This window comes from Galeopterus variegatus, unplaced genomic scaffold (assembly GCF_000696425.1).
Source record: "Galeopterus variegatus unplaced genomic scaffold, G_variegatus-3.0.2 Scaffold1506, whole genome shotgun sequence".
Taxonomy (NCBI): Eukaryota; Metazoa; Chordata; class Mammalia; order Dermoptera; family Cynocephalidae; genus Galeopterus; species Galeopterus variegatus.
The window spans coordinates 323470-342625 of record NW_007727617.1 but is presented as its reverse complement, the minus strand read 5'-3'; the positions used below and the strand labels follow the sequence as shown (position 1 = coordinate 342625).

General features: G+C 48.9%; 1 protein-coding gene across 1 annotated transcript in view; it reads right to left on the bottom strand.

Moving 5' to 3' along the window:
- Positions 1-580: 580 nt before the first annotated feature.
- CUX2 (cut-like homeobox 2) overlaps positions 581-19156 on the bottom strand; it is a 219622-nt gene continuing 201046 nt past the window's right edge. Inside the window, exons 18-26 of the mRNA XM_008577421.1 lie at positions 19008-19142; positions 18197-18356; positions 18034-18071; positions 17340-17499; positions 10553-10822; positions 9060-9248; positions 7564-7837; positions 863-3761; positions 581-724 (exon numbers count right to left, since the gene is read on the bottom strand). Of these exons, the coding sequence (XP_008575643.1) occupies positions 2960-3761; positions 7564-7837; positions 9060-9248; positions 10553-10822; positions 17340-17499; positions 18034-18071; positions 18197-18356; positions 19008-19142 (2028 nt within the window). The 3' untranslated portion in view covers positions 581-724; positions 863-2959. The remainder of the gene's footprint in view (positions 725-862; positions 3762-7563; positions 7838-9059; positions 9249-10552; positions 10823-17339; positions 17500-18033; positions 18072-18196; positions 18357-19007; positions 19143-19156) is intronic.

Here is a 19156-nt window from a genome sequence, read left to right as displayed (position 1 = left end):
TGACAACACCAAGTCAAGGGTTAAGATCCCCTTACCGGTCATCTTTTAAAAAAAAAAGAAGGCAGGGGCACCAACCGCTCACATGCTCCACTAAGGTGGGCACAACTTTGTAAACTGGTTGGCCTTAGGGTATGGCCACTGATTTGGGGGGCAGGGTGTGACCTTGAGTAGCAGGCCCCAGAGTCCAACCAGCTTCTACCCTGCTGCACCGAGTGGAAAAATGGATTCTAGACCTTCTAACTTCCTTTGCTGCAGCTGGAGCTCAAAGCACAGTCGCCAACGCAGATGCCCTCAGGGCCCAGGCCGGTGGTCCAGGAGAAGACAGAGACAGATCATGCACCTGTGCCTTGTCAGCTGGCTGTTGTCGCATTGGAACATGGGTCCAGTGTGGCCAGAGCTTAATGGTTTTCAAGAGAACCTGGTAAATGCGATTTTTATATGACATGCCCCCATATTTTCATTTTGGCAAACAGTTCAAAAATTAGTTTGTAAAAATACGATTTTGTAAAACCCCTCTGAGGGCCAGATCTGACCCCCAATTTACACCCCCAACTCCAGAACAAAGAAGTAGGACACCAGAATTATTATACAATTCTGTATTTAGCGACTTGTTTACAGAACGTGTTCCTTTTTTAAAATTTTAAACAAAGTTCATCAATCTCGCATAGAAACGGTTTTGTGTAGTTTTTTTTCTTTTTCTTTTTTTACCGTTATAGGACGTGACCCTGACAGAGTTGTTCATGGGTCCGTTTACAGAACGTGTTCCTTTTTTTAAAATTTTAAACAAAGTTCATCAATCTCGCATAGAAACGGTTTTGTGTAGTTTTTTTCTTTTTCTTTTTTTACCGTTATAGGACGTGACCCTGACAGAGTTGTTCATGGGTCCACTAGCTTTAAGTACAACAGGATTTCTGTGTTCAAAAGACTATACTAAGTGCTTAATCAAATCCCGTCACACTAAAGCCTAATTTAGTTCTCTAAGAATTGGAGTCTGCATGTAAGCCTGAATTTCAATGCTGTGTTGTTTCAACAGTAAAAAGTGGTGTGTCCCCTACGGTTGTCTTAATTGCAACAGGGCGGTGGTGGCTAAAAGGAGATGTTTCGTTTGTTCCAGATTTGATTACTCTGAAAATTGGTCACTGTTTCCTATTGTCAAAATATAAAAATACCATCATCTGGATAAAAATGTATACAGTGGAAAACTCTTCAATGCATAGCCTGGGTATATGGAAAAGGAGGTTTTCCTTCAGGGTTTGTGTTGTTGTTGACTGTTGGGTGTGGAGACTGCAGTCTGGGCTGGGTGCTTGAGAGCTGGGATTTCTGGAACAGTCCTTATTTGTCCCCTCCTGGTCACTGGGTTTTGCCCATGCAGTTTCAAAATACTCGCCACATCCTTGAAATCTCCATCGGCCATCTCTCCCCCTGAAATTGGATTGGTACCGATTATGGTCATTTTTTTATTGTCATTCTGGGTGGCCCCCAATTCAGCCTTCCCACAGAGTCTGAAAAAGCAAAAGAAATAAAAACAAGAGAGATTCAACAACTAATATGGTGACCATTCCATCCAAATTGGAAACTCCTTAGAAACTGTGATGAAGATGCTGGAGAAAAGGTTCCTCTGCATTGGGGGGTTGAGTCTTTGCTCCCCAACAGGTCATGCATTGGAAGGTAGAGGAGGGTGACCTTGGAGATTGGGAAACAGTAGACATCCTGCAACGAACTTGGCCTTCCGGAGTTCTGCAGGGACTTGGAGCTGCAGATGCCTTCCGGAAACAGCACCAGGGTCAACTTGAGAGAGGAGATGGCAAGAAGGGGAGTTGGGGTCCTAGTTTGATGCATCTACTTTTTGGCGCTGGTTGCTAAGCTTCAGTACTTGTGGGATGACCAACACTGTCACCTTCTGAAGACACAAGGAGGGGAAGATAGCGGCCACAGTCTTGCTCTGCGATGCCTCCTCTCATACTAGTGGGGAAGCTTCCTTGGTTGTGGCCATGATTCAGGTTGGGGAATGGGGTCACTCTGGCTCAAGTGCCGCCCCCAGCACCTGTCTTCATGCCTGGCTTTCCAGAGGATCTGGAAATACACCTTGTCTGCAGACGGACAAGATGGATGTCTGACCTCCGTGGCCCACTAGAGGGAGTGTCAGCATCCTGTCTTGTACCATGCTACACCTCGTAGGGGACAGTCAGGTCACAGCCCACATCTCTACAACACTTACAACGGCACAGGACATTCTGTGTTATCAAGGTTGCAAACAGACCACCAGAATGAAACACATCCTCAACGGCATCGAGGTTTTTGTTTAGAGTCTTTTGGACTTTCTCTTTTCAGTATGGTTCTGGAAGGGCAGTAGCAATGCACTGTGTCTCACAGACAGACGTGGGAAAAAAACCGCAGTTCAGAGGTTATCTAAATTTTGGTCAGTCTTATAATGTTTTGAGATGGCTTTGAACAATTGTCTTCTTTTAATCTCATCTAGTGGCAAAAATGACACAACTTCAGTGTATACTTCGCAACAGTTGTGACAGCATCCTGATTTTATAACTCTCTGTAATATCAAAACAGCATCAGCTGGGAATAAATTCCGAAGGATCCTTTATTAAAATATCTAAAAGAGTTCTATAAATATTTATTTATTTTTCTAAAAGAGTTTGGAGTTTTCAGGTGAAAATGTGGCGCATTTTGCTTCTGCCTCCTGCAGAGGGGTCAGGGTGGACAAGAGGAGCAGGATTCCTGGGGCAACGGGTGCCAAAAAGAGGAGGCAATGGCACTTGCCCCACCTGCTCACTCACAATTTCACACAACTAGGATTACAACAAAACATGTAAATGGCATAACATTGCTGTCCACATTTTGATGGTTGAGTTCTTCCCTTCCTACCACCCCATCCAAGAGAGTGAGAGAGAGAAGGAAAGTGGCCACCAGGGATGTCACTTGTCCCCTTGCCCCCCCCCCACCTTCAGAACTCCCACTCAAGGGCCTCCTCCCTATTGGCAGCCCTCTCTAGTCGGTAGATGATGCTATTCAGGTTGGCCATCTTCTCGTGCCGCCGTTGCAAGTTGGGGTTCACCTTGGTGCTGGGGTGCAAGGCCCCAGCCATGTCAGCAGTGGGGCTGGCACTCGGCACTTTGGCAGGGGGGGCGCCAGGTGGGGATGGGGAGATGGGAGCTGAGGAGGAAGGGATGGGCGACACAGACATCATGAGGCCTGGTGAGGAGGCAGCAGAGGGTGAGTTCAGCGACACCTCTAGGCTGCAGCGTGAGGACTCCGAGGCAGACTTAAAACTTAGAGGGTCCAGGTGAAGCCGCTCCCTGGCCTCACTCTCCTGGGGGGGATGTAACAAGGGGCAGTCTGGAGTGGTCCCACCTGTAAGGAGGGGCTCTGGGGCCACTTTTGGGAGTCTGTCATTACCCGGAAGGTCAGGATGCTCCTCTTTGGGGGGACTATGGTCTTTGTCCAGCTCCCCTAAGTCCTGGGTCTGGCTGCCCACCTCTTCCTCAGTGTCCTCCTCAGCCTGTTCCTGCTTAATCCTCACTTGGGCCTTGTCCTGGGCAGTCAGGGGTGCGTTGCTCTCTTCAGAGCCCTCCTGAAGCTTCAGTTCCTTCACGGGAGGCTTCTGGTCCTCAGCCTCAGAGTCAGGGTTCTGCGGGGTGGGGTCCAGGTGGGAGTGGCCTGGCGGTAGGACACCAGGACCCCCACCTGTGTCGAGGTCTGGCTCATCCTGGGTCCCTTCCACCAACATCTCCCGGCGCATCCGGGACCTGGGGCAGAGATGGTGGTAAGCCTGGGGCTGGACAGGGGGCCCCACTAACCCCAGATTCAATCCACATCAGCAGCATTGGGATCCTGCCCACTGCCCTGGGGTTCATCAGGCACTAAGCCTCTTATTTGTATCGTCTTATTAAATATTAAGTCCTTTTAACTCTACAAGGTGGGTGCTGTTTTTATCCCCTCTTCATCCTGCCCACTGCCCTGGGGTTCATCAGGCACTAAGCCTCTTATTTGTATCATCTTATTAAATATTAAGTCCTTTTAACTCTACAAGGTGGGTGCTGTTTTTATCCCCTCTTCACAGGGGAGGATAGGAGGCTCAGAGATGTTGAGTGACTTGCTCCAGGTCACACAGCTAATAAGTGGCAGAGTCAGGACTTGAACTCCAGACTGTTGGATTCCAAAGCTCATGATCTAGACCTGCACTATACAGCACATTAGCCACTGGCCACATATAGCTCTTGAGCACTTGAGATGTGGCTAGTCCAAATTAAGATGTGCTGTAGGGTAAATAAAATACACAACAGATCTTAGGCTTACTACAAGAAATCAGATGTAAAAGATCTCATTAATAACGTTTTTATATTGATTACATGTTGAAATGGTTATATTTAGATATATTGGGCTAAATGAAACATAATTTTATGATTAATTCCATCTGTTTCTTTTTATTGTATTTTTTTGATGTGGCTACTCAGAAATTTAAAATCACATATGTGGCTCATATATTTTTATTGGACAGTACCATTCTAGAATACTTCTCAAAGTCAAACCCTGATTTATTTTGTGGGACCAATTCCCTGCTTCTTTCCTGAAGGGACTCTTAGACATCAGCCCAGAAGGAGAAACTGAGGCATGGAGAGTGACTTCCCACGCTGCCATGGCAAACAGCGGCAGAGCTGGGATCAGAACCTGGGTACCCTGAATTCCATTCCAGAACCCATTCCCTCTTTACATCAATGGCCCCCCTGCTGTCGGAGGGAAACTTAGACTCAGGAATTATATTTTAGAGCAGGAAGGGTCAGGAATGGGTCTAACTCCATTAATTATTTTCCTATAGTAAATGAGGTCCAGAGATTTTAAATGACTTGTCCAAGGTAAGAGAGCAACAGCGGTCCCCTCAGAACCTTCAGTGCTGTAGCTCTCTGCCCATTTATGTTAATAAGTTACATTTTATTAATAAATAATACTAACAATTATAAATTGTAGTTACAAACATAATAATAATGGGTGCTTGTCATATGCCCAGCACTGGACTAAGCACTTTTTTGCAGTTTATTTCATTTATTTTTCATAAAAACCTCATGAGGAGGATACTAGTCTGAGTCCCATTGATAATGGAGACCAGCCTGGGAAGGGCACAGGGGTAGCCATGGTCCCAGAGCCAGCAAGAGTGGAGTTGGGCTCTGAACCCAGCAGTCTGTACCCTCCTCTGCCCAGGGGGTGGGGTGGGGCCCCATCCCAGGATCCAGGAACTGTGATCTGGCCCACCATCTGGTCATCTGCTCCACTGCCATCCCCCTGCTTGGTCCCCAGTTCTTCCACAAAGGTGACCTTGCCCATCTCCCTCACCCCCTCCAGAGGGAAGAGCTGCTGAGACCATGCGGAGCCCTTGTGGTTTCCCCTGAGTTGGGATTTGAGGGGGCTTTAGGATGGTTCAATGTCTAAAGCTCCATCATTAGAACTTCCAAACCATAGATTAAATATAAATGTGAGGCCAACAGTCATCCACACCTCAGTATAAATTAGTCCCCCCCCCCCAATTTCTGACACCTAAATCTAAAGCAGGACCTCCCTGCTATTTTTTTCTCAAAATATCCTATTGTTCACCTTTCCCAGAGCTCGTTGCAGTTTGTAATAATATATTAACATAAGTACCCGCTAGTCCGAAAGACTAAGAGCAGGAACTTTGTCTGGTCCTCTGCAGTGCCTCATACAGAGTAGGTGCTCAATAAACATTTACCTAATAAATAATGTGTTCTGTAATTCTAACTCTTTGAGAGTTGTTTCTTTTGGGAGTAGTATTCTCTCTGCTCTTTGGTGCAAACTCCTATTCATTGTTCAAAACCCAGCTCAAATACCACCTCTAATATACAGTCTTCCCCAGGTAGAATTCTCTTTTCTGTCAGCCCCCTGTTCCTTCCTGCTCTATAGTCCTTATTTGGTTGTAGGGAAATGATCTCGTTCATGACTGTAAGCTCTTTAGGATCAGAGATGATGGCTTTGAACCCCTGTATTTCCAGACCCCTCTGGCTCACTGTTAATACATGGTCACTTTTTATTTTTATTATTTTTTTTGCAGCTGCCTGGTGCTAGGATCCAAACCCTTGACCTTGGTGTTACCAACGCCATGCTCTAACCAAGTTAGCTAACCAGCCGGCCAGGTAAATATTTGTTGAATAAATAAGTTGGGTAATAATGGAGTGCTCAGTTCTTATGGGGACTCAGAGGGGAGAAGACATCTCCATATCACCCAGGGAGGGAAGGAGGAGGTGAGAAGGTTATAAGGACCTAAGTTATTCACTGTTTTGCAGGCTCTGGTCTGAGCCAGATAATAAGCAATATTTGACAATGTGTTTACACCCAAAGTTATTTCAGTTGATCCACAATCAAGCACGTGGGGTAGGTATTAGGTTCCTCAGCTGAAAAGTAAGGAGGGGACTCAGAGAGGTAAAGGGACTTGCCTAAGGCCACACAGCCGAGGTGGGGCTTGAGCTTAGGTCTGTGTGGTGCCCATACTGAGGAGAGAGGAGATTCTGAGTGCTCCACCCCATCAGTTTCCTCCTTCCCCTCCTCCCCTGGGGATCACAAGACCTCTCTGCCCCTGGAATGGGCGGATGGACTTTCCTCTCTGGTGCCACAGGGGCACCACAGACATTTCCTGCTTGGGAAGCTTGGCAGGGGCGCCTCAGAGATGTTTCCTGAAAACCCCAAAAAGCCTTCTCCACAGGGGTCTCCTCAGCTGTCCTCAGGAGGCCCTCTGCAGTCTCCTCAGAGCCAGCCCTGGGACTAGACTCCCAGGAAGCCCAGGCCACTGCAGGCCAGTGACTCCCAAGACTAAGGATCGGCAAGTGGGAAGGGCTGTGGGAAGAGGCAGCCATAGAAGCAGGAACCACCCACTCCCCGAGGTGGGGGATCCCAAAGAGGGTTCTCAGAGGGTTTCCTTTGGCGTTGGGAGTTAGAGGGCCAAGAGCCCCCAGTCAGGGCTCCAGCATGAGCTCAGTGGGTACTTAGGGTTCCTCAGGCCTGTGCCCCATATACCATTCCCTGTGCTGTTTCAGAGGCAAATGCAGAGCAAGCTGGGTGAAGTGATAAAAATAGTAACAATAATAACGTCAATACCTACCACATACTATGTGCCAGGCATTTTATGTAAATATGTTAGGCCATCAAATCCTCTGGACAACCATATGAGTTGATCCATTATTGTCCCCATTTTATAGGTTAGAAGACTGAGGCTCAGAGAAGTGAAGTGACTTGCCCAGGGTTCCACAGCAGGAAGTGACAGAGCTGGGCTTTACTCCAGGTTTACTTAGGTCTTAAATCTAAAACCCTATGCGCTATGGTCCCCCATCTCCCAGAGGTCATGCCAGGTTCCTTCTTGGCCTCGGAGGGGAGAAGGGGGTGTAACCTCTGTAGCCCCACCTGTAGTTGTGGAACCAGGTTTACTTAGGTCTTAAATCTAAAACCCTATGCGCTATGGTCCCCCATCTCCCAGAGGTCATGCCAGGAGGGGAGGTCATGCCTCTTGGCCTCGGAGGGGAGAAGGGGGTGTAACCTCTGTAGCCCCACCTGTAGTTGTGGAACCAGTTGATGACAGTGTTGGTCTTGAGGTTGAGCTGGAAGGAGAGAAGCTCGATGGTCTGCTGGGAGGGGTAGGGCTCCAGCTGGTAGGCTTTCCTCAGTGCCTCCTTCTCCTCGGGTGCCAGCACCACCCGGGGCTTCTTGATTTGCAGAAGGCTTAGGTCCTGGGGCTGCAGGCAGGGGCTGGGGCACTCGGAGCGGGTGGCCGGGGACTCGCTATCCGAACCGGTGCTGATGAGGCCGTACCTGCGTTTCAGGTAGGCTGGGGCAGGGGAGGGAGGGAGGCTGAGAGGAGGCCATCACCACCCCTGTCAGTTTTCCAGGGATGGCCCTGTCCCCTCTGCCCTTCCTCCCTCCTCTTTCCATGTCTTCCCAACCCCTCCGCTGAGATGCTCTCTTGACAAAATCAGCCCCAAGAGCCAGGCCTGCCTCTGCAGCCTTGACCTCTAAGGTTAGCTCCCAGAGTTGACCATGTGCAGAGGGGCTGAGCAAAGTGCCTCGCACACAGGAGACACTCAGGAAAAAAGGTGCTCTACGGCATTCTCTTGATGGGCAGAAGTCTTTGGTGGGTATGGAGAGGCACTAATTTAAATGAACCCATTAGTTACATAATGCCTCTTGACCCCAAATTGTTCAAATGTGGAAAGTAAGGTATTTGTATCTTACTTAGTCCTGCTATTGACTTTAAAGATGAAATAGAATGAGGCACAGAGAGGGGAAGTAACTTGTCCAAGGTCACACAGCCAGGAAGTGGCAGGCCAAGTTCTCAACAGCAGAGTTGTCTGATGACAATGGCCCAGCCTTGGCCCTGCCCCATGTGCTCCTCACAGCCTGGCTTGACCCTGGGTCCTCTTATGAACTGCCCTCATGGCCTGGATGACAACTTTTCACCTACTCATATTTTATCATCCGACTGGACTCTGAGCTTTTTTTAGATGTATGAATCCCTTATGCATGGCATGAGATTGGACATACAGCAGGTGCTCAATGCTGGTTCATTTTCCCAGGGATATAAGATAATATTAGACAATGTAAGAATTTGCAATCTCCTTGCCCAGCCCCACAAGGGAGGGTTGTTTGCAGTTCTGTTCTTTGTTGTGCAGTCTGGGTAATGGGCAAAGGGGTGATATATATAGTAGGTAGTGGAGGCAATGGAAGGAGGGTTGGAGGTGGAGAGAGAGAGAGAGTTTTGGGAAATATGCAGTTGGGGTTGGTAAAAGACCTTGGAGTGGCTATGGGTGTGTGAAAGGATACCAAGAGAGATGGGGTATTGGATTTTCATGGGAGATGTGGTAAATACTTTAATTCTTTTCAATTACATTGTTCTTTGGGTCTTCTATTTCACGCAGGCCCATACCAGGCTGAGACTGGACCACTGGGGCTCTGGGTTTATTTGGGTTACAACCAGATATGGTTCCAAGGGGAAAATCTGAGGCCAGACCCAGAGTACCAGCGCTGGGACCCACTCCCCGCCCAAGTCTTACCTTTCTTTTCCAGCTTCTTCATGTCCCTCAGCTTCTCCACGTTATTGGGGTCATTGAGCCACAGCTGCATGCGGACAAAAGGCTCCCGCCCCTTCAGGCTCAGCTTGTGCCAGGGTTTGGGCCGAGACAGCAGGTCAGACACGGAGCCCTGTGTCAGGCCCAGGATGCTCTCCCCAAATAGCCGCTGCCCTGGGAACAGGGGAGGAGGGCAGCCTGTTACCCCAGGCTGGGCAGAGAAACCCACTCCCAGGAGAGACAAGGAGCAGACCACAGACATTGGGGAGAGCCCAAGGGCTATTTCTACTGACTCAGAAGGGAAGGCCAGAGACATAGGAGAACCCACCCCTGTGTGAATCTGACGGGGACCTTTCTGCGGAAGAGACTTGGGGGGATGGGACTAGACAACCAACAAAAATGCATTTTCAATTTAAGAGTTTCTTTACTCCTTTGGAGATCCTTGAAATAGTCTGCAAACTTCATGTGTACAAACTTGTATCATCTTGTTAGAGGATAATATGACAGATTCTATCAAAATTTTAAATGTGCACATCCTCTGATCCAGCAATTCCACTGCCAGGGATTCATCCTAGAGCTCTACTTGCCCGAGGGCGCAAAGATGTACACAGACCTATTTTTAGAGGTAGCAGGAAATTGGAAACAATCAAAATGCCCATAAGTTGGGTGAAAACCTCTGGCACATCCATGGCCCCAAACACTTCATAACAGTGAAAATGAATGCAGGTGATATGATCAATCTAATGTGGAAGGGCATCCACAAAACAGTGTGCATTTTGCAAAAGAAAACTGCAAGACAATACGTATTATAATTTTGTCCATATCAAAAAAGAAGAGAAGAAATTATGTGTATATATATTCTTGTATGTGTTCAGAAAGTGTCAAAGATACATAAAGACTAGAGTGTGATTGAGAGGCTGGGGGGTATTTATTTATTTATTTACTTACTTACTTTAAAACTTATTTCTTTTCTATACTATTTGCTATTTTAAAGCAATGAATATGTCTTATTTTTATAATAGAAACAGTAGTGAAAAACTTGGGATTTGCATGCATCTCTCTGGGAGGGGGGCATAACCTTCATCTAAGACCCAGAGGAGTTTGTGATTTCAAAAGGGAAAGAGCCCTAGAAGACATTTCTCCACTGTGCCTCCAGAGGGCAAGGATTTCAGCACTGGATGAGGATCATGCAGGAGACTCCCAGTGACTGGGACTCTCTAAGTCCTTCTGGAAAAACATTTTGAGATCTGTGGGCTGAGAATTCCAGGTCACATCAGATGTGCATTCACCTCCCTTTTTCCCATCCCAGACCCAGGTCACAGTCAGATGCACACGCAGGGTCCTGAGTGTCCCAGGGCTGAGCAGCACCTCCAGGCTGCACCCCAGGGCTCTGGGATCTCACCATGGGCACTTTGCAAAAGGCAAGTGGGAGCCAACCAGGATGGGAGGCAGCATCCCCAATTCCTGCCACCGTGTACCTAGGTTATTGTCTGTGAGGACCTCCTTGACCCTCTTCGTGATGGAGTATGTGTCCAGCTCGGGGGACATGGCCACAATCTCCTGGATGCCTCCTGTGGCCTGGCTGCTTGAGTACATCTTCCCGCCCAGTGAGGAGCCTGAACGGCCCTCTGGCTGCTGGTTTTCCTTGCTGCTTTCCAGGGACAGGCTCAGGGGCTCCTGGGAGCTCTTCTCAGGCTCCATGGGGCTGGGGGGTGGAGATGGTGAGGACCTTGGCTCAGTGGGACTGGCTGTGGGCCACAGAGAGACAGATACGGTGGTTACTGCAATCTGGCATGGACACACACAGTCTGAGCAGACTTGCTTCTTATAGCCAGGAGTTGGCAACAACCCGTTCTACAACCACCACAGTAAGATCCAAGGAAGGGACCATCCTGGGTGCTAAAACTAGTGTATGAAAGTTTGAGGAGGAATAGGATATTTATAATGTCTCCAAGTATCTCCCCACAAAATCCTTACTAGTTACAAAGGGGAAAATGGTCACTTTAAGGAGAGATACCTGGTAGACATCACTTTAACCAAGTGATCAAAGTTAACATCACCATCACAGGGCAAATCAACAGTCTGTGCCTCCTGATATGATGTACTGGGGAGGAAACTGTCACTTCTGTGATATTCCCACCAAAAGGCCACAGCCTGAATTTAATCATGAAGGAGGATCAGGCGAACCCAAACTGAGACAGTCTCTAACTGGCCTCTAATCCTCAAAGATGTCAAAACTGGAAAACAAAGACAGGAAGAGGAACTGTCCAAATTGAAACACGACCACTAAATACAACAAGGGATCCTGAATCTGATCCTGTGCAGGAAAACACTTTATATATGTAATTTATTTTTACATAATTATAAATTATGGCTCTATAACTTACTATAAAGCATAGATAAAGCATGTTATTGGGGCAACTGAAGAAACTTGAATATACATGGTAAGTTAGGTAACAGTACTGTATCACTGTAGAACTTCTTGAGAAAAACTTGCTGGAGTATTTAGGGGGAAAGGCCACAATGTTGTCAGCTAATTCCTCAAATGGGAGAGAAAGAGCACAGTGTTGCAAAATTAATAATTGGTGAATCTGGGTGTAGCGTATAGGGAGTTTCTTGTTTTATTGTTTCAACTCTTCTGTTAATTAGAAATTACACCAAAATGAGAAGTTAATAACAAAAAAAGAAGTCAGCAATGATCTACAAGTTCAACCATGGGAGGTTAGCTAAATAAAATATAGTGAATTTCTGCAGTGGACCATCCTGCCAAAATAAAAAGTAACGTAGTGAAAGATGTCCATAGCACACTGGCACTTAGAAAAAGCTAGTTTTTTAGACCATATTTTTCATTTGTCAGGAGACATTTTTTTTGTGAATATATGTTAGAAAAACCATTTGGAAGATATTTGGGGCTTGCAATCTTGGGCGGGATGACTTTGCCAAGCCTCAGTCTTTGCATCTGTTAAGTGGGGCCATAAAATAAGTAGCACTACACATAGCACTGCACTTGCACCAACCCTACTTGGGGCCATCAAGGGAACTCTGTGAAATAATGTGGGTCAAGTGCTTAGCCCACCTCCTGAAGTGTCAGTCACTCACAGGGCTTCCTGGTATGAGCTGAGCCTCCTGACAAACCAGTGAGGGCAGGAGACACCCCTAATAGTGTGGGAAGCATGGTGGTGGTGGGATCTAGGAAGGTCAGCATTGGCCACATCTGATCCCAGCAAATTAAAAGAAGGTGCTTCTTCCTTGAGGCATTTAACTGCCACATGCTGGAAATTTGTTAAAATAAACATAAAACTGTGTGACAGCTAAGAAGTGAAGGGAGCAGTGGCTTTGCTTCCAGAAGGGACAGCCTGAGCCCGGGATGGGTTCTTTCCTTCTCTGTGGAAGGCGAGTGGATCTATCGGATCACTCCCATGCTCCAGAATTGTCAATGGCTCCCCACTGCCCCTTGCACAACAAATGTCTACCTCTTTATCCTGGTTATTAAGGCTCTAGATTTTCTTGTCCCTGCCTACCCCACAGACTTGAAGCTAAATACAGTCCCCCTCACTCCCCTCTACAAACATCCTAGGCTCTTCTAAACCCCATGTCTTTGCTCAGGCTAGTCTTGTCACCTTGAAGGACTTCCCTCTAACTTTGAACTTCTATGCAGCCTTCAAAACCCAGTCCCAAATGTCCCTTCCCCGAAGTGCACTTTTGGGATCTAATAGCACCTTGACCACACATTGTCACACTTCACTATAATTTTTTGCTTGGGCCATATGACAACAATGATGATGGTGATGAGGATGATGATGATAATTAATAAAGCTTCCTTTTATTAAGCACTTACTACATGCCTAGCATAGTGCTATGTGCTTTACGCCCATGATCTCAAGCGACCCTCACAACACCTCTAAGAGGTAAGTACTACATCATCCCATTTTATAGGCTCAGAGAGGTTAGGCAATGTGTCTGAAGTCACACGGCGACTAGTGGCAAAGCCAGAACTTGAACTCAGGTCTGCTTATGCCCATCACTGTCCTCTCATTCCAACTATGAGTCCCTATGAGACAAGGACCAGATGTTAGTCATGGGTGAGTCTCCAGAGCCTGGGGATGTAGGAGGTGCTCAGCAGACCTCTCCGGGTGAGCAAATTTTGGCCAGGACCCCTGAGTGCTCCTGAAAGGTACAGGTGAAACCCCCAAATTCTGAATAGTAGCATCAAAGCCCTGTGTGGCTGGTAGCCCATGTCTAGGGTCTTGCAAACTCTACTGTCTTCCCCGACCCCCAACAGAGTCCATCTTGGCCATCCAGGGGGCATCCGTATGATGTTGGAGCTGACAGGGACATGTCCTACCCTCACTGTCACCAGCAAAGATGCAGCAGGTGGGGAGTCCAAACCTGGGAAAGTGCAAAGCTGTTTTCTGTGTCCACTCACTACCAGCAGCAGGAGAGGGGCTGGAGGTCAGATGGAGGGGAATCAAGGCTCTTTGAAGGCATCTGCCTGTTGGAAAACCATCTGTACCCACATCCCTATCTAAAGGGCCAGATTTTCAGCCAGAGGGAATGGGATGAGGAGCTGGAGATAAACCCAGATGAGGAGCAGGAAAGGACCCCCCCACACCTCTCTGCCCCACTCCCCCAGGCAGAATGCAGGCAGTTCTGACTACTCTGACTTTGAGAACTGCTTTTGACAAAATAATTGAAAGAAATTTAGAAACCATCTGTATCAGGAGGAGTACACTAACTAAAGGGCTGGGAGGTCGGATGTGAACAATGAGGTTGGCTGGAACAGGAGGCAGTACAGGGCGAGGCTGGGTCCCATTGCCTGGGCTGTGGGCTGCAGGGGGCAGTGAGAAGGCAGGGTGACCAACTGGTCCCAATTTGCCCAGGACTTTCCTGGGTTTAATACAGCAAGTCCCATGTCCTGGGAAACCCCTCTGACCCAAGCAAACTGAACAGTTGGTCATGATAGTAAGAGAGACGGTGGGAGAGAGAGAAAAAGAGAGAGATGGAAGCAGAGAGAGAGGTAGAACAAAGAGAGACAGTGAGAAAGACAGCAAAGGGAGAAGGGGGGCAGTCAGAGAGAGAAATAGAGATGGGAGAAAAGAGACAGGGAAGAGAGCATGTAGGAAACAGGGCTTCTTTGACTGCTTGAGAATTCTGAGCAGCTTCAGACAGAAGTGCCTGGAATACTGATGCCAGCTACTGCGGGCATCACTAATGAGTCTGGTTAATTACCCGGGGATCTGTGGCAGGCAGGCAGGCAGCTGGCATGGGGAGGGGTCGGCACTCTTTGTAACCCTCCCCTGGCATCCAGCTCACCCCCAACTCCCTGCAGGGTAGGGGCTCCAGTACTAGTCCCTGCCCTCCCCAGTGGCCGTGTAGAGGGGACATGGACAAAAGTGGGGCTGGGACGGGTCCAGACCCCCCACCCCAAGCCACACTGTGTGGGATCTTGTGGGCAACGGATCCTGTCTCCTGCCCCCAGGCTGTGCACAAGTGGTGGCTGTGAAGGGTGGATCAGCAGCTGCAGCTCACCTCTCTGCCACCTCTAGACCCTGATTCCATGAACCTGGGGCCTGGCTTCCTGTTCTGCAGGACAGCAGGGGACAAGGCATCACTTACAGCCCTTTGCATGCTGTGTGTGGTCCTGCCTCCCAGCTTCGCTTTGCTGTTCTTTCCACCAGGAACACCATTCTTGATCTTTGCTCAGCTCTATCCTACCTGTACTCAAATCCTCCCACGATCACAAAATTTTTAAAAACCCAATTAGATGTAGGAGAAATGCAAATCAAAACTACAGTGAGACCACTTCACACCCACTAGGATGCTAGAATTATAAAATGGAAAATAATAAGGGTCGGTGAGGATGTGGAGAAACAGGAACCCTTTAGAAACTCCTCAATAAGTCAAACATTGAATTACCATATGACCTAGTAATTGTACTCCTAGATATATGTCCAAAAGAACTGAAAATAGGTGTTCAAACAAAAATGTGTACATGAATGTTCATAGCAGCATTATTCAAAATAGCCAAAAGGTGGTCTATCCATAGAATGGAATCTCACTCAGCCCTAAAAAGGAATGAGGCACTGACACATGTTATAACCTGGATGAACCTTGAAAACATGATGCCAAGTGAAAGAAGCTGGACACGAAAGGCCACATATCGAAATGTTCAGAATAGGCAAACCCATAGAAAGCACATTAGTGGTTGCCAGAGGCTAGAGGGAAGGAAGGATGGGAGTGACTGCTAATGGGTACGGGCTTTCTTTCTAGTGTGGTAGAAATGACTTTTTTTTTGGCAGCTGGCTGGTTCAGGGATCTGAACCCATGACCTTGGTGTTACAAGGCTGCGCTCTAACCAACTGAGCTAACCAGCCAGCCAGTTGGTGAAAATGTTCTGGGATTACATAGTGGTTATGGCTGAACAGCACTGTGTATGTACTAAATGCCACTGAATTGTACACTTAAAAAAAATGAACTAGCTGTTCAGTTAGCTCAGTTGGTTAGAGTGTAGCCTTGAATCCAAGGTCAGGGATTCACATCCCCATACCGGCCAGCCATCAAAAAACAAACAAAAAACAAACAAAACAAAACAAAAGACTAATTGAAATACAACACAATACAGCAAAACAAAAAAGGATGGAAATCCTTCACAGGTAGGCTCTGGGGTAGGCACTTTTGGGGGGTCCTATAAACCAGGGGGGCCTAATGGCTAACAGCCCCACGTGCTAATCCCAGCTCTGCCACTACCTGGTCTGCAGCCTTGGGCAAGTCCCTGCATTACTCTGACCCTTGATTTCCTCATCTGTAAAATGGGAACCACGAACAGCCCCTCCAGTTGAGATTAAAGGACAGAGCACTTTAACCACTGAGCACTGGATGCGGTCAACGGCAGCTGCCATCAGAACAGCTGCACTTAATCCTCATGACAATCTCATGGAGCAGGGTTTTTAAATTAAAAAAACTATAAAATATTTCAAAGATATAGAAATATATAGAAAAGAAAATATAAGTTCTCTCCTCCTCTCCCCAGACCCATCACCTTAACAGATGCCAACACTTTGCCCTAGTCACTTCAAATCTCCCTTCCTGTTTAAAAAAAATAAAAAAAGAGCACATACAGCCAAAGTCTTCCCCTCCCTGTCTCTTCCCTTCCCTGCCCAGAGCAGCCCTTCTCCCCAGACTGCTGGCTCCTTTTTACATTTAACGTGTAGGCTTGTAGCCGTAAGACTACAACAGCCTGCTGTCTTCTCCTGCGGGTGTTAACCTCCAAAGTAAACACTAGCACCCAGGACTTAGGCTTTTGTCGCTTGACACTGTTTCTGGTCTGTATTCCTGTTGACAGGTGTGCTGCTGATCTGGTTCATTTCTGTGAACCTGAGATCTTGACCCATCCCCACTTTGCAGATGGGGAAACTGAGACTGGGCTCAGGTCCTCGGACTCAGAGCCTGGCCTCTCTTTGTCTTTGCCCTTCTCCGGTCTCAGTGCGCAAGTCAGATATCCTGTCCTGTAGCCATGTGCCCCTATCCCCATGTGGGGGTTGGGTGCGCACCTCACCAGGGCCCTGATAGATTCTGCCCAGTGGTCATCACAGGGGAAGAGAGTGACCCTGCCTCTGCTCTGTGACTTTGGGCAATGCTCTAAGCCTGTTCCTCATCCCAACAAAGCTCAGACTCCCCCCTGCTTGAGCTCATCATTAATGGGTGGGTAACAGCTGCCAGAAATCCTGCGTTTAGAAGGATTCTGGGCTGGCCATTTAGCTCAGTTGGTTAGAGCGCAGTGTAACAATAAGGTCAAAGGTTCAGATTCTGTACTGTTCAGCCACCAAAAAAAAAAAAAACCCAAAAAACAAAAAAACCAAACAAAGAAGGATTCTAAGGCTGCATGCTGGCTCTTTGGGAAAAAGATCTGGGATCAATTAGTGATTACAGACATGAGACGGGAGGGTGGGGCTCCCCATGCAAAATATTTTGTCCACCTGCTATAGGCACCTGGTGCCACCTAGAGGTTTAAAATCCAGGCTTAATGCATCAACATGCGATTTAGAAGCCTCCCTCTGGTTGGAGGAAGATGAAAGGGGAGCAGGGAGACCAGCCAGGCGCACCCTACAGGCTTCCAGGGAAGCAGTAATGGTGGCCAGGACTAGGGCCAGGGCAGATGTGGGCAGAAAAGCCAGACACTCACGCCACTGCTCAGACAGGAAGAGTGAGGGCTCTCCATGGCTCTGGGGGCTGCCGTGTCCCTTGGGAGGGCCCACCAACACTCACCCTGGGAGGCGCTGGGCTGCTGGCCCACAGCCTGGCCGAGCTGGTCCGAGAGCCACAGCTGCATGCGGATGAAGGGCTCCCGCCCCTTCTGTGTCAGCTTGCTCCAGGGCTTTGGCCGGGACAGCATGTCGCTCACACTGCCCTGTGACAGGCCCAGCACCTACAGATGGGTGGGGCAGGCAGGGTAGGTCAGCAGGCCCCTGGGACACTGGCCCGGCCCTCCCCTCCCCACAAGACCCCACATTTGTTCTTCATATCCCAGGTGCCTGTCACCTTCACTGCCATTCCTGAAATCCCTGCATGTAAAAATTCTACCCAGCCTTTAAGACTGTTCAAGTGCCTCCTCCTCCAGGAAGCTTTCCTGTGTCACCCACTTTAGTCACTTTTCCCTCCTCTGAGCTTGCCTGATCCTTTGCCTGCTCCTCTGCTATGGGCAGATGTGACACTTAAAACAAAGAAGGATTCTAAGGCTGCATGCTGGCTCTTTGGGGAAAAGATCTGGGATCAATTAGTGATTACAGACATGAGACGGGAGGGTGGGGCTCCCCATGCAAAATATTTTGTCCACCTGCTGTAGGCACCTGGTGCCACCTAGAGGTTTAAAATCCAGGCTTAATGCATCAACATGCGATTTAGAAGCCTCCCTCTGGTTGGAGGAAGATGAAAGGGGAGCAGGGAGACCAGCCAGGCGCACCCTACAGGCTTCCAGGGAAGCAGTAATGGTGGCCAGGACTAGGGCCAGGGCAGATGTGGGCAGAAAAGCCAGACACTCACGCCACTGCTCAGACAGGAAGAGTGAGGGCTCTCCATGGCTCTGGGGGCTGCCGTGTCCCTTGGGAGGGCCCACCAACACTCACCCTGGGAGGCGCTGGGCTGCTGGCCCACAGCCTGGCCGAGCTGGTCCGAGAGCCACAGCTGCATGCGGATGAAGGGCTCCCGCCCCTTCTGTGTCAGCTTGCTCCAGGGCTTTGGCCGGGACAGCATGTCGCTCACACTGCCCTGTGACAGGCCCAGCACCTACAGATGGGTGGGGCAGGCAGGTTAGGTCAGCAGGCCCCTGGGACACTGGCCCGGCCCTCCCCTCCCCACAAGACCCCACATTTGTTCTTCATATCCCAGGTGCCTGTCACCTTCACTGCCATTCCTGAAATCCCTGCATGTAAAAATTCTACCCAGCCTTTAAGACTGTTCAAGTGCCTCCTCCTCCAGGAAGCTTTCCTGTGTCACCCACTTTAGTCACTTTTCCCTCCTCTGAGCTTGCCTGATCCTTTGCCTGCTCCTCTGCTATGGGCAGATGTGACACTTAAAACTGATACTGCAGTGGCGCCAACCGATCAGGGCACACTTGAGACTCCTGGCTGGGTGATGCCTTAACCCTTTAGTGGCTGGACCACAGGAGGTCTGGAGGGCCCTGGAGGAGGGGAGGTAAGTGGCTATTTATGGGCCAGGATGGAAGCCTTTGGCTGTTTTAACAACCACAGGACAGAAGGCCAGCCTTGCCATGGCCCTTCTTCCCCTAGGGCCCAGGGACAGCTGGATACAGGAAAAAGCGCTTGGGCTCTGGGGTCACGCAGGCTTGCTTGGGTTGGAATCCTGCTTCTCCCACAATCTCCTGCCAGACGGACCTCCCTCCTCGGGCGCCGTGGGTCCCCTCCCCACCGCCGTCACCTTCTCCCCGAAGATCCTCTGGCATATCCCGTTCTTGGCGAGCTTCTCCTTGACCTGGCGCGTCAGCTCGAGCGTGTCCACCTCGCGGTACATGTACAGCTCGTACTGCTCGGGGGTCAGGGGCGGCACGGTGGGCTTGGGCGTGCGCG